This window comes from Etheostoma cragini, chromosome 14 (assembly GCF_013103735.1).
Source record: "Etheostoma cragini isolate CJK2018 chromosome 14, CSU_Ecrag_1.0, whole genome shotgun sequence".
Taxonomy (NCBI): domain Eukaryota; kingdom Metazoa; phylum Chordata; class Actinopteri; order Perciformes; family Percidae; genus Etheostoma; species Etheostoma cragini.
Window position 1 is genome coordinate 4,188,384 of NC_048420.1, and position 14,846 is coordinate 4,203,229.

General features: G+C 41.3%; 1 protein-coding gene across 3 annotated transcripts; it reads left to right on the plus strand.

Annotated features, from left to right (window-relative positions):
- The first annotated feature begins 41 nt into the window (after positions 1-41).
- On the plus strand, positions 42-14,454 carry chtopa (chromatin target of PRMT1a). 3 transcript variants are annotated; one of them, XM_034891438.1, is made up of 6 exons: positions 42-269; positions 3,133-3,222; positions 4,259-4,409; positions 12,890-13,061; positions 13,211-13,360; positions 13,505-14,454. In XM_034891438.1, the coding sequence occupies exons 2-6, from the start codon at positions 3,158-3,160 to the stop codon at positions 13,705-13,707; spliced, it is 741 nt and encodes a 246-aa protein (XP_034747329.1). In that variant the 5' UTR covers positions 42-269; positions 3,133-3,157; the 3' UTR covers positions 13,708-14,454. The 3 variants fall into 3 exon arrangements, with proteins under 3 accessions (XP_034747329.1, XP_034747330.1, XP_034747331.1); XM_034891439.1 differs by having other exon boundaries at positions 105-269; positions 3,133-3,998; XM_034891440.1 differs by having other exon boundaries at positions 105-269; positions 3,133-3,534.
- Positions 14,455-14,846: the final 392 nt, after the last annotated feature.

Genomic DNA, 14,846 nt, shown 5'->3' on the forward strand with positions numbered 1-14,846 from the left:
TTTAGCTAGCAGCACCATTTTAGGGAGGCGCAGCAAAATCTTATCGCCAACATTTTATAGTTATACTGAGAAAGACCCGAACCCAACTAGTTAGCTCATTTGTTACGGCGCTTAGTGAGGAAGGTTTCGTGTTACAGGTTATATTTAAACAAAAGAATACAAGGAGACTCCACACGGCCACACCGTGTCCCACCGGTACCAGCTAACGTTTGCTGACTACTAGCTAAGGCTAACCCGAAAGGCTTTTCTCGACCGACACAACATTCATTGTAAGTAAAAATGGGAACATTAGTATTTTATGTACCTGAAATGTAATTAACCTACTGTAATTACCCTACTTAAAACAAATATTTGCGTTTAGAGTTGACAAATTGGGCTGCTAATTTAGGACCTATTTAAAGGCAATGTTCGCCCAGCTCATTTGTTTTTTGTTTGTTAAGCCAATTCCTTGGTATCATGGATAAGAACATGTGAACTATGGATTCTTGACTCAAAATTATTTTACCAAATAAAAGTGTCGCACTTTCCTGTACAGCTGGCGTTATACCACACCTGAATGATTCAATCATTGAGCATCGAGACATTCACTTCAACCAGAGAGCTAAATCTAGTTCATCTAGCGGACGATATACACACAAGGGACACAGGAGCTCATTAGGTTGGAATCAAACATGCATGTTCTCGTAACTTCATGGCACATCAGAATCTTGTGCTGCCAGTGTTTGTTTTTCAGTGGTACACGGGCAGCTGTTCAGAACATTTCACCTGACCTCCTCAGTGGCCTTACGAGTGATTATTGCACTGAGGCCACCATTTTTGGGGAGGTTCACATTACATGTTTGATGATAATTTATGTTGATTGGAAGGAGTTGGTTTACGTAATAATGGATTAAAAGACCAAGTGGCAATTAAGAATGTCCTATAAAAACTGGAAAGGAGTTTTTAAGGATTTTTTAAGCTTTGCTTACTGTCCAGCTTGTATTTACCTAAACAAAAGTGCTTGTTTTGCCACTGACAGGCTCAGGTTAATAATTTTCGTTATGGAAAGGATTTCTGAGGAGGTCCACTTTTCTGTTAAAGGGTAAGATTGCATGCGCTAAACCCACCAGACTTCATGTAAATAGTACTTTTACATGTAACAGTAATTTTAGCATTGTAAAATACCCTTCATTCGAAGTTGACAGCAACAAAATGAACCTTTGGAAAGCTGTTTAAGGTAATCTTTTCCAAGCATCTCTGCTCTAGTAGGTAGGTTTAGCAATCACAACTTGAGAGCAGTTTCTGGGTGAAGTTAGGGCTGCGCAATTAATCAAATTTCAATCACGTTCACAATTTTGACTTCCCACAAACAAATTTGCGTGATTGAGCAATTTTTATTTTTATTTTTTAAGCGTCATTTCAGCGTCAGTTTTTTTGCTAAGCCAATCTACCACTCCCTTAACCACTGTCCGCTCATGAGCCAGTCAAAGTAGTTCCCTGCACCCCGTGCAGCTTATGGCGGTTTTCCACTGCGTGGTATCTACTCGCCTCGACTCTACTTGCCTTTTTTGGTTTTCCATTACAAAAAAAAGTCCCAGGGACTTTTTTTAGTACTACCTCAGTCGAGGTTCCAAGCGAGCGGAGGCGAGCCCAAAAGGTGACGTGGAAACCTGCAGACTGCTGGTTGGTCGGATCACTGCGTTGTTAGCAAACAAGAGTGCTGAGTGTGTCCGAAACAAATGGACATTTAATAAAATAAATCTAGCCAGACAGCGACACCAACAGATTATCTATTCTCTGCACTATTCTCACTTTTAAACTGTTCAATATTAAGGGCTGTTAGGGGCTTTGTGTCGTTTCCAATATTGCACACTGTTACTTTAAAAAAACAAGACAAGTTATCAAAGAAAAGTTTTTATTTAGCTTTTCAAGTAGCGCATCATACCCTCCCGGACATCCCGGTCTTCTTCATCTGCACCCTGTGACAGTGTCCTCCCCGGGTCTGCTGGCCCAGATGCATCCCAGTCGTTGTCATAAGTCTCTCCATGACTCTCATAAAGATTATACGAAGCCCAGCACAACCAGAGATTTCACCGGTCGGACGTCGCCCACCAGACGGTCTGTGGCAGTGGTTTTGCATGGCGTGAATGCTCTGAAACGCAAACGGCACACATGTTGGTGTGTAATCATGGTTGCTAAAGTTCATGTACTTTATATAACGCTAGCGTATAGAGTTAGTTAATAATGACCGGGGTCCCTAACACATGCAAATATTAGCTAACGTTAACAGGAAACTTAACTTACCCTTTTGTGTCGGCGAACAATGGTCATGTTGACGTCTGAACTCCGTCGGTATTCCCAAACTCCTGTTTTTTTTAGTGGTGATTTTTGTTGCAAAACTTTTCTTCTGGCTGTGGCGAGTAGCCGACGTGTTGTTGTGAGTCGCGTTGAAAATTACATCATCACGCGTTGCTATGGTGACCAGCCACGCTGAGAGGTTACTCATTTTTGCAATGGAAAACGGACGTAGAATAGGTCGAGTAGAGGCAAGAAAAATGCAGCGCAGTAACGATACAGACATTTCAAACACACGTGTGTATCCGCCATTCGAACCGTGCTGGACCCATTCATAACAAGCAGTCGTCGATCTGAGTAGCGTCCATCACACTCCCTCTCGCAGTTATAAATAGCCTATGTGAAGATAACATTTGTTTTGGTTAAAATCAACAAATAATCGTGATCAAAATTTTTTATCAAAATAATCATGGTCTCAAAGAGGTCTTTAAAATCTCTGAAGGGGTCCTTTCCATAATGTTTTGAAACACCTATAGTATTGTGAGCCTGTCAGTGGCAAAACAAGCACTTTTGGGAAGGTGAAGACAAGCTGAACAGTTCCCTATTAACTTACATTTTACCTTGTTTTGCCGCGGCCAACTAGCGTTGTGCTGATGGGCAATATGGAACAAGCTATCAGAACCCTGTTAGCACATCAGTGTTAAGCTCAGAATAAGTAATAGCAACCATAAATGTGTATGTGTGATACATTTAATGCAATATAAAATCAAATGTTCTCGCTCATACAATGTTACTGCTGTCCATATTTAGATTTGACTTCTTATACCTTGTTTTATTTTTTCTTCCCTCTGTTTCCAGGAGCCTTCAAGTGAAGTCCATCAAAATGAGCACAGCCTCCTCCCAAAAAGTTGTCCTGAAAAGTACCACCAAAGTGTCCCTAAATGAGCGGTGAGGCGCCACGCACCCTGTCAGCAGTTAAGACACCCGATGCAAGGGTCAGCCTTTGCTTGTGAAGTAGTGGTCCCTACGGAAGGCTACAGTTTGGGACTGGACCCGACATGGAGGCTATTCTGACTGTCCCCAGTGTGTGCACTGCTCACTCAACTTTGTTGGTCTTGTCAACATTTCTTTATGCACTTACTCATTTAAACGTGATTGTAAAATGCTTCAGTAGGGGCTGGCCCGGGCCACATATCTTGTGTGAGCAGTGCAAACATATTGACAAGGGGAGAGGGTAGTGGTCATACTGGGTAGGCCTTGGTAAGCCTTTGCTGGACCAGACCACTGGCCTACAAATGCCCTGGCACTCCTGCTCCCTGTTACTTAAACAGTACAGGATCCATCAGGTGTACACCTATAAAGGGGAGAGTAAGGCTTAACCAGGAAGATTGGGCAAACCTGTGTGAAGCACCTCTATCTTCTATTCTGTCATTCTTATTCCTCACAACTCGTATTCTATAAAAGACCAGGTACTCAGTCCTTGCTTGGACGTGACAAAGAGCTCCCCTTTCCCTCCCATTTTTTCCTTCCCTTCTCTCAGTGGTTTACCCACAAGTCACGGTCCATGCTGTAAGTGGCTGGGTGACCTGGCAGTCCTCACGTCCAGGGCCTCTGCTGCTGCAGCATGATGACATCCCAGCCAGTCAGCTGGAGGCCTGTAAGTGGCAAATTGCACTCTTCTTCTGGCACCTTCTCTCTGCTTCTAGTCAGTCTGTCTTTAGACTGAGTTTTTTTTTTTATCTTAGTTTGCCTTACTGTTTCTGCTTGTTTGAAAACATGCAGAATTCAAGTATAAATCTTCCTGGATTGTCATATGGTTGAGAGAGAAAATGAGTGCCAAAAGACTTGAGCATAAGTCTTGCATAGCAAGAGCGCTTCATCCATGATGTGAGAAATTACTTGATGTGGAACCCTGCTTCCTCCTCCTCTGTTTATCCCCTGTCCCCTTCTTTTACTTCCCTCTTTTTCCCTCCCACATCTAAAGCTTCACTAACATGCTGAAGAACAAGCAGCCCCCTGCGGTAAGCATTCGAGCCACCATGCAACAGCAGCATTTGGCCAGTGCCCGAAATCGCCGGCTGGCCCAGCAGATGGAAAACCGTCCCTCAGTGCAAGCTGCTCTAAGTCACAAGCAGGTGAGGGCAAAGCTCAGACGTCAGTGGACCTTTTTATCATATAGAGCTATGGTGTAAACTGTAGACTGACCTGCACCAATACTATATTAATGTAAAAGTTTATAGAAGAGAAGTGTCTGTAATATATGTGAGACAAGTCTTCTAAGTAATGCTAAGATTAGTGATGGAAATTTGTTTAAATTTAATTACATAACCTGATTTGAAATTTTACACCAAATTAATCGGAAGTAGATGTTGTACTTGGTGAATTGTAGCTACTTCCACCTGCAAGAATGAATATTTTGAGATATTTACAATGACGTGTCTTAAAGGGATATTTCACTTCTGGAAAGGTAATTAGGTCATTTATGTAGTAGAAATGTGAATTTTATTTAGAAGTTGCCTTCTAGGTCGTGTGCGTGCGTGCGTGCGTGTGTGTGTGTGTGTTCTCGTGTTCAAACAAACCAGTTTCAAACTTAACATCTGAGTTCATCCGGGCAGACCACCAGTTTTTATCAGACTCACCCTGGGTCGAGTTGAAGTCTACTGCTAACTTACAACACTAATAACATTACGTCACTAAAATACCCCCCCCGACTCAAATCCTTTACATCACCGTTAACCGTCAAGCCACTGGAAATTAACACGTTCGCTGCTGAAGTGTTAAATTCGTTAACGATCATACCTTAATTCTAAATCCCCCTTCTCTATCTGGTAAATAGAATAGTACAATTTATTCCACTGATGTAGAAGTAGCCTACACCGTAAGTCAGTAGTAGGCTATACTGTGGAGTTGCATAAGTGGTTTGGGGTCCTTCTGTAAGTAATTTTGGTGTGCAATTATGTTTTGATGAATTCTACAAGCGGCAATACCACAGGCCAAGCAATCAGCTAGTTCAAACAGGGACATTTTCAACAGGCACTGCACTAGTGTGGTTGAAGGAAGACTCCCAGAATGCACTTGCTTTGCTTCCCTATAAGGCGACGCCTACCAGTTACGGACATAGACCGTGAAATTGGTTACAGAGAGACAGTCGAGTGTGTTTTTATTGTCATTTCAAATGTATACACAAAACAACATTTCCCTGTGGCTCAAGTGGTGTACACATTATAGGCTCTGTAAAGTTCAGCTAATGCATTGGTAGCATTAGTACTTCGGTGGGATGTAGCTAAACACCCCAGTTTATACACAGCCGTGAATTCACGAGAAATGTAGACTGGTCGGAATTTAACGGTCAATCTCCTTTTTATAAGACTATACCATTAAGTATCTAGATGCAGTGAGGGTGGAAAAAGTATTTGATCCCCTGCTGAATTTGTACGTTTGCCCACTGACAACAAATGATCAGTCTATAATTTTAATGTTAGATTTATTTGAACAGTGAGAGACAGAATAACAACAAGTAAATCCAGAGAAACACATTTCAAAAATGTTATAAATTGATTTGCATTTTAATGAGGGAAATAAGTATTTGACCCCCTCTCAATCAGAAAGATTCCTGGCTCCCAGGTGTCTTTTATACAGGTAACAAGCCGAGATGAGGAGCACACTTTTAAAGAGAGTACACCTAATTGCAGCTTGTTACCTGTTTAAAAGAGACCTGTCCACAGAAGCAATCAATCACATTCCAAACTCTTCACCATGGCCAAGACCAAAGCGCTCTCTAAGGATGTCAGGGACAAGATTTTAGACCTAGTCTAGAATGGGCGACAAGACCTTTGGCAAGCAGCTTGGTGAGAAGGTGACAACGTTTGGAAGTGGAAGAAACACAAAAGAACTGTCAATCTCCCTCGCCCTGGGGCTCCGTGCTCACCTCGTGGAGTTGCAATGATCATGAGAACAGTGAGGAATCAGACCAGAACTACACAGGAGGATCCTGTCAATGATCTCAAGGCAGCTTGGACCATAGTCACCAAGAATACAATTTGTAATTCACTATGCCGTGAAGGACTGAAATCCTGCAGCGCGCGCGAGGTTCCTCAGCTCAAGAAAGCACATATACGTGCCCGTCTCAAGTTTGCCAATGAACATCTGAATGATTCAGAGGAAAAATGGATGAAAGTGTTGTGGTCGGATAGGACCAAAATGGAGCTCTTTGGCATCAACTCAACTTGCCATGTTTGGAGGAGGAGGATGAGGAGGATTGCTGCTTATGACCCCAAGAGCACCATCCCCACTGTCAAACATGGAGGTGGAAACATTATGCTTTGGGGGTGGTTTTCTGCTAAGGGGACAGGACAACTTCACCGCATCAAAGGGACAATGGACGGGGCCATGTACTGTCAAATCTTGGTTGAGAACCTCCTTCCCTCAGCAAGGGCATTGAATATGGGTCGTGGATGGGTATTCCAGCATGACTATGACCCAAAACACACGGCCAAGGCAACAAAGGAGTGGCTAAAGAAGCACATTAAGGTCCGTGAGTGGCCTAGCCAGTCTCCAGAGCTTAATCCCATAGAAAATCTGTGGAGGGAGCTGAAGGTTCAAGTTGCCAAACGTCAGCCTCAAAACCTTAATAAATTGGAGAAGATCTGGAAAGAGCAGTTGGACAAAATCCCTCCTGAGATTTGTGCAAACCTGGTGGCCAACTACAAGAAACGTCTGACCTCTGGGATCGCCAAGAAGGGTTTTGCCACTAAGTACAAAGTTATGTTTTGCAGAGTGGTTGAATACATATTTCCCTCATTAAAATGCAAATCAATTTATAAACATTTTGACATGCATTTCTGGATTATTTTTTAACTCTGTCTCTCACTGTTCAAATAAATCTACCATTAAAATTAAAGACTAGTCATTTTTTTTTAGTGTGTACAAAATCAGCAGGGGATCAAATACTTTATCCTTCACTGTACATAGACTTCTACATGGTTCAGGGACAATACATCTTAATGTTTTAATGTAATTGTATTCATTTCCAATTATAAATTAAAATAAGCAAATTCTATAAAAGTATTGCCTAATCCATTAAATACTGTAATATTTTGTAAAAGGGACCAGGGAATAGAAAAGCTAGGACATGATAATAGTATAACTTCAACTTAATTTGCTAGCCACTCATAACCAAATAACATATCAGGTCCATATTAAATAACACTCAAAGTCCTTAATCACAAGTGGTAAGGGCATCACACAAAGACGCCCCCGTTTCTTTCAACAGCATTGTTCACTCAGCAGCCTTTTTGGGTTGACAGCAAAGCGTCAATCAACCAATTTGTAATGCAAGAACTGGGCAAACATGATAAATCTCAGCCAATCCAGTGGTCTGTATATATATGTTGTCCCATTTATGATAACACAACCAGATACCAATTTGTATCGGTAAATCGTTACTCCCATTTAACTTTATTGGATGGGACAGTTCTGTTTTGTATCAATATGGTTTAATGTTGGCGCATTCTCAGAGATTGGCCTGTTTTTATTCAATATAGGATTTTGCAGCTGTATATTTTCAAACAGGGAAGAAAAGCCTGTCTTTGCATTTTATTTTGAACAGTTTGTTTCAAGAGATTGAGCTAAGATTTTTTTAAATATTTGCAAAACTTTCAATTTGAATATATATTTCCATTGGGTTCATGTTTACATTTTTATTGAAGTGCCACAGTTAATGAAGGCTGTTATGTTTCTTTCAATTGCCATTTGTGTATGGTTTTAAATTTGGACCACCAAAAATGTACTTGACCACCAAATGTAGGGGCTTAGGCTGGGCCAGTGCTTAAAATATTAGCATCTATCCCAGGGTTATAACTTGCAAGATGGTTTAAAGCGAAGGAAAACATTTTCAAAACATTCCGTTGTCCTGTGGACTGTCTTACAAGGCTTTACAGTTACTTGCTTACCGTCCCACAACCAAATGAAAAATCTGATTCTTCAACGGTCTGTAGTAGAGTTGGGGCTGGGGACGCTATTCCATAGTTTTTCAAGCCCTGTAACGTAATTCAGATGGGTGATTCTCACAACAAGACAGGAATCAATTTAATTCATACAGACAGTAAACAGAGCTCAGTGTCAAACAGTAGGATATAACTACACATGTTTTCAATTAAATTAACACAAGTGATTAACTGTTAGGAACACTCATGCTCTGAGTATAAGAGTATTAGAGCTGTTGTTTCTCTATAATACAATTCAAATTTGATCAATTTTTTTAAACATCAATTACAATATTAAATGGTCAAATGCAGCTTATTAAATTATATGTACTACACTACTCAGGCTAATGCATTGCCAATGCCCATATAAACATGTGGTTGTTACATATTCTATCCACTAGAGGGATTTCTAGCATTAGCCTGGCCTTGAAGGGGACTTACATTACTCATTGCACACCACTTGGTTTACATACATTTTCTACCACAAGCGCACAGCAACAAATGCAAATCCACAGAACTCTGTAATTAAACTTTGTCTAAATTGTAGTGGATGTTAGATTGCATTGTCAAAACATTTTTTTCTAAACTACAGTGGTGTGAAAAACATGTTTGCACCCTTCCTCATTTCCTGTTCCTTTGCATGTTTGTCACACTTAAGTGTTTCGGAACATCAAACCAATTTAAACAGCAGTCAAGGACAACACAAGCAAACACAAAAAGCAATTTGTAAATGAAGGTGTTTAATATTAAAGGTGAAAAAAAAATCCAAACCATCATGGCCCTGTGTGAAAAAGTGATTGCCCCCCTTGTTAAAACATACTATAACTGTATTTGTCCACACCTGAGTTCAATTTCTTTAGCCACACCCAGGCCTGATTATTGCCACACCTGTTCACCATCAAGGCATCACTTAAATAGGAGCTGCTTGACACAGTAAGGTCCACCAGAAGATCCTTAAAAGCTACACATCATGCCGAGACCCAAAGAAATTCAGGAACAATTGAGAAAGAAAGTAATTGAGATCTATCAGTCTGGAAAGGGTTATAAAGCTATTTCCAAAGCTTTGGGAATCCAGCGAACCACAGTGAGAGCCATTATCCACAAATGGCGAAGACATGGAACAGTGGTGAACCTTCCCAGGAGTCACTTCACTTGCCTCAGTTAAGGTCAGCGTTCATGCCTCCACCATCAGGAAAAGACTGGGCAAAAATGGCCTGCATGGCAGAGTTCAAGGAGAAAACCACTTCTGAGCAAAAAGAACATCAAAGCTCGTCTCAATTTCTCCACAACACATCTTGATGATCCCCAAGACTTTTGGGACAACATTCTGTGGACCGATGAGACAAAAGTGGAACTCTTTGGAAGGTGTGTGTCCAAGTATATCTGGCTTAGAAGGAACACTGCATTTCATAAAAAGAACATTATACCAACAGTAAAATATGGTGGTGGTAGTGTGATGGTCTGGGGCTGTTTTGCTGCTTCAGGACCTGGAAGACTTGCCGTGATAAAAGGAACTATGAATTCTGCTGTCTACCAAGAGATCCTGAAGGAGAATGTCCGACCATCTGTTCGTGTACTCAAGCTGAAACAAACTTGGGTTCTGCAGCAGGACAATGATCCTAAACACACCAGCAAGTCCACCACGAATGGCTGAAGAAAAACAAAATGAAGACTTTGGAGTGGCCTAGCCAAAGTCCTGACCAGAATCCTATTGAGATGTTGAGGTATGACCTTAAAAAGGCCGTTCATGCTCGAAAACCCTCTAATGTAACTGAATTAGGACAATTCTGCAAAGATGAGTGGCCCAATATTCCTCCAGCACGTTGTAAAAGTCTCATTGCACGTTATCGCAAATGCTTGGTTGCAGTTGTTGCTGCTAAGGGTGGCCCAACCAGTTATTAGGTTTAGGGGGCAATCACTTTTTCACACAGGGCCATGATGGTTTGGATTTCTTTTCACCTTTTAATAATAAACACCTTCATTTTCAAATTGCATTTTGTGTTTACTTGTGTTGTCCTTGACTATTGTTTAAATTGGTTTGATGTTCAGAAACACTTAAGTGTGACAAACATGCAAAGGAACAGGAAATGAGGAAGGGGGCAAACACTTTTTCACACCACTTTATAAACAACCCGTTTCTTGCAGATTGTTACGTTACTGACAATAAAGCTAATGGAAGCAAACAGATGAAGTCGAAGCTAACTCTGACAGCTGTAGCGCAGCTAACATAAACTTTAGCTTTCTCCATAAAGCTCCCAGCTAAGCTCTTATATCTCGCAATGCAGTTAGAAAACAAGAACGTGGTTACTAATGCACTTTGGCTCTGTGAATGTCAGTATTAAAGTCAACTATTTCCCGTCCTTCCAAATTCCAGCCTCATCCTGTCACTTGGTACGTAATGTTAACTTAGACCTTACAATGCCTTATTTCTCACTCCCTCTAACGACGTGACATACACTGAGGAAAATAAGTATTTGAACACCCTGCTATTTTGCAAGTTCTCCCACTTAGAAATCATGGAGGGGTCTGAAATTGTCATCGTAGGTGAATGTCCAACGTGAGAGACATAATCGAAAAAATTTACGATTTTTTTTAAAACTATTTTTGTGTGATACAGCGGCAAATAAGTATTTGAACACCTGAGAAAATCCATGTTAATATTTGGTACAGTAGTTCCAGATGTCAAACGTTTCCTGTAGTTTTTCACCAGGTTTGCACACACTGCAGAAGAGATTTTGGCCCACTCCTCCACACAGATCTTCTCTAGATCAGTCGGGTTTCTGGGCTGTTGCTGAGAAACACGGAGTTTGAGCTCCCTCAAAAGATTCTCTATTGGGTTTAGGTCTGGAGACTGGCTAGGCAACGCCAGAACCTTGATGTGCTTCTTACAGAGCCACTCCTTGGTTATCCTGGCTTTGTGCTTCGAGTCATTGTCATGTTGGAAGACCTCGCCTCGACCCATCTTTAATGCTCTATCTGGGGGAAGGAGGTTGTTCCCCAAAATCTCGCAGTACATGGCCCCGGTCATCCTCTCCTTAATTCAGTGCAGTTGCCCTGTCCCATGTGCAGAAAACACCCCCGAAGCATGATGCTGCCACCCCCATGCTTCACAGTAGGGATGGTGTTCCTTGGATGGAACTCATCATTCTTCTTCCTCCAAACACGGTTAGTGGAAGTATGACCAAAAATTTCTATTTTGGTCTCATCTGACCACATGACTTTCTCCCATGACTCTTCTGGATCATCCAAATGGTCATTGGCAAACTTAAGACGGGCCTTGACATGTTCTTGTTTAAGCAGGGTAACCTTCCGTGCCATGCATAATTTCAAACCATGACGTCTTAGTGTATTACCAACAGTAACCTTGGAAACGGTGGTCCCATCTTTTTTAGGTCATTGACCAGTTTCCCCCGTGTAGTTCTGGGCTGATTTCTCACCTTTCTCAGGATCATTGAGACCCCACGAGGTGAGATCTTGCATGGAGCCCCAGTCTGAGGGAGATTGACAGTCATGTTTAGCTTCTTCCATTTTCTAATGATTGCTCCAACAGTGGACCTTTTTTCGACAAGCTGCTTGGCAATTTCCCCGTAGCCCTTTCCAGCCTTGTAGAGGTGTACAATTTTGTCTCAAGAGTCTTTGGACAGCTCTTTGGTCTTGACCATGTTAGTAGTTGGATTCTGATTGGTTGTATGGGGTGGACAGGTATCTAATTTAAGATAAAAAATGGAGTGGAGGTGGACATTTTAAAGGCAGACTAACAGGTCATTGAGGATCAGAATTCTAGCTGATAGACAGGTGTTCAAATACTTATTTGCAGCTGTATCATACAAATAGTTTTAATCATATATTGTGGTTTCTGGATTATTATTATTTTTTAATAATATGTCTCTCACAGTGGACATGAGTGAGACCCCTCCATGATTTCTAAGTGGGAGAACTTTCAAAATAGCAAGGTGTTCAAATACTTATTTTCTTCACTGTAAGTAGGCCAAGGCTCGAAGAGGGAGATTAGAAGACGTTGGGCAACGTATTTATAAAAGTCACATTTGAAGTACAAATGTGTATTAATTTCAGCTTTCAAATTGCATAGTTTCAATTATTTTTTTTAACTAACCTAATATATAGCCCTAATATTTTAGTAGTGGCAATAAATGGAACCGTCCGGCTGAGTAGCTTTTTCTTTTTACAAAAACCTTATGGTTTTTATTATTTATAGAGGAAGAATGTGCACAGACTTCCCACTAGCCGTAAACACTGTTTATTGTCATTAACGGTTCTATTGAGTGTTGGAGAGGCCACAAGTATCTATATGCAATCATTATTTAAGGGTTTTTGAGGCCAACTGTTGTAGTGGAAATGAGGCTTGTGCATATGTGCCCAGCTCCACAATTGAGATTCATAAAATGGAGTCAGACGTCTGTGCAACTTCATAAATCTGGTGAATGGTGTGAATGCATATTTCTGTCTTTGTATGACTGTTTTAGTAGTCAATCTATAGAGCTGCATCTTACCGTTTTGTTTTTACTCAGGGCCACTGTTGTGTTGACTTGGCTTTTATTGAGTGCCCGTAACCACAACCTTGTTTGTCTGATACCAGTTAGTCATAATTGCATCCTTGAATAACTTGCTAGAGCCTGAAGCAGCGCCTGGGGAAGAGCAACATCCAGGCCAGGCTGGGCCGGCCTGTCGGGACTCTGATGCGTGGAGTAGCTGGAGGCAGGGGAGGAATGCGAGGGATGACCAGGGGTGGTCTTCGAGGTCGAGCCAGAGGAGGAGTAATGAGGGGAGCTCTGTCCCTGAGAGGTGTGTATCCACAACCCTACACGGTATCTCAACTAAGATTATGGCTCGGATTCCAAATGCAGGGTTTCACTTCCGTGTCTGTAGATTTTTCATTGTCTTTACCGTTTGTCACGGGTGTGCATTGAGTGATTTTACTTTGTCTTGCACAGGGAAGCGAGTGTCTTCTACAGGTGGTACCATGCGAGGTCGTGGCTCTGCTGGCCGTCTGGCAATGCGTAGAGGAGGCCGCCACCGTGGAGGAGCTGCTGGCAGAGGGGGAGCTCTGTCCCGAGGAGCAGTACGAGGAGGAATAGCCAGAGGTCAGATGCAATATTTTTTATTTTTTAAAGTGAGGAAAAAGGATTGTACTTTTATCTAATTGAATTATCATAATAGACATTTAGTTGAATTGTTTACCCTTCTGAGTGTTTTTAGTTACTATTGCTGTGTGTGTTGGTGGGCAGGCCGTGGTGGACTGCGTGGCCGTGGTGGTTTTGCAGGAAGAGGTGGTCGTGGCCGCGGGCGGGGCCGAGGTGTTGGCCGGCAAGCTGTGACCCGTGAACAACTGGACAACCAGCTGGACGCTTACATGTCAAAGACCAAAGGTCACCTGGATGCCGAGCTAGATGCCTACATGGCCCAGGCAGACCCAGACAATATGGAGTGACACTGGAGGACTCTGAATCAGACGCATGTAGTCACTGCAGAACTGTACAGCTGAACTCACACAGTGTAGTTTTCCACCAGATTCATGGGCTGAGAAATTGAGGTTTGTAATTTAGATGAGTGCTGACAGTCCAGGACTCTTAGCTTTGGAACAGCGACATCAAGGTTTTCCTTGAATGTGCTTCGGCCACTACCCAATTCTGCTTCAACGTGTCCCTGAAAACCCTTTTTAAATCTGGAATAACTGTGAAGGGACCTTTATGGACATTAACAAACCTTGCTGTCTGGCTCTACGTCTGCTTTTTTATTACATTATTTTTAAATATCGCCTGTAAAAAAACACTTGTGTCTGTAATGGTCAATGATCCAGGTGATGTGTTTAACCTTTTGTTGAAAACCATTTTAAATAACCTGTTTTCTTTTTTTTACTTATTTTAAATGTGATTAACCTTAGTGTGCTCAAACCTTGGGTGATTAATTCATTGGCTTATCTTGGAAACATCAGCAATGCAAAATCTTTCTAAATGATTTGTTAAAAGAATGTAACCTTTCAAGCCAAGTATCCATATGTCATTGTTTTGAATTTAAGATGTCGTACTATTGAGTATTTTGTTCCTCTGTATCTTCCACCTGTCAGAAATCTTCAAGTTGACTACTGACATTGTTAACTTCTACTTGAAAACATTTGTATGACATTATCCAAATCAAGTAAAAACGATTTTAATTAAAATGGAAATGATTTCCCAAATTGTGTCAATTGTATGCATTTAAAATGCCTATGTTTAAAATGTTGACCACAGATAAAATGGAATCAGTTGAATTGTTGAGTTAAACTGCCTGACAAAAAAAAGACCTTAAAATTAATCTTTTACCTGTGAACATGCATAGATAATGACTTTAGTTTTAGGGTGATATGAGATGAATGTTGAATGAAAGTTCTTAAGTGACGCCCAATGTTACTGACCGCTTCAAGAAAAATGTCTTTTTGTGACCATAACTCATTGTTGCATATGAGTAAAGATTTTTTTTTTTTTTTGGTGTTTGATTTCCATTTCAGTGGCCTGAAAGGTCAATTATCCAGCAGTTTACAAGCAATACAAATATTTTATCTATGTGTAGAACACAAGCATAGATTTGTTT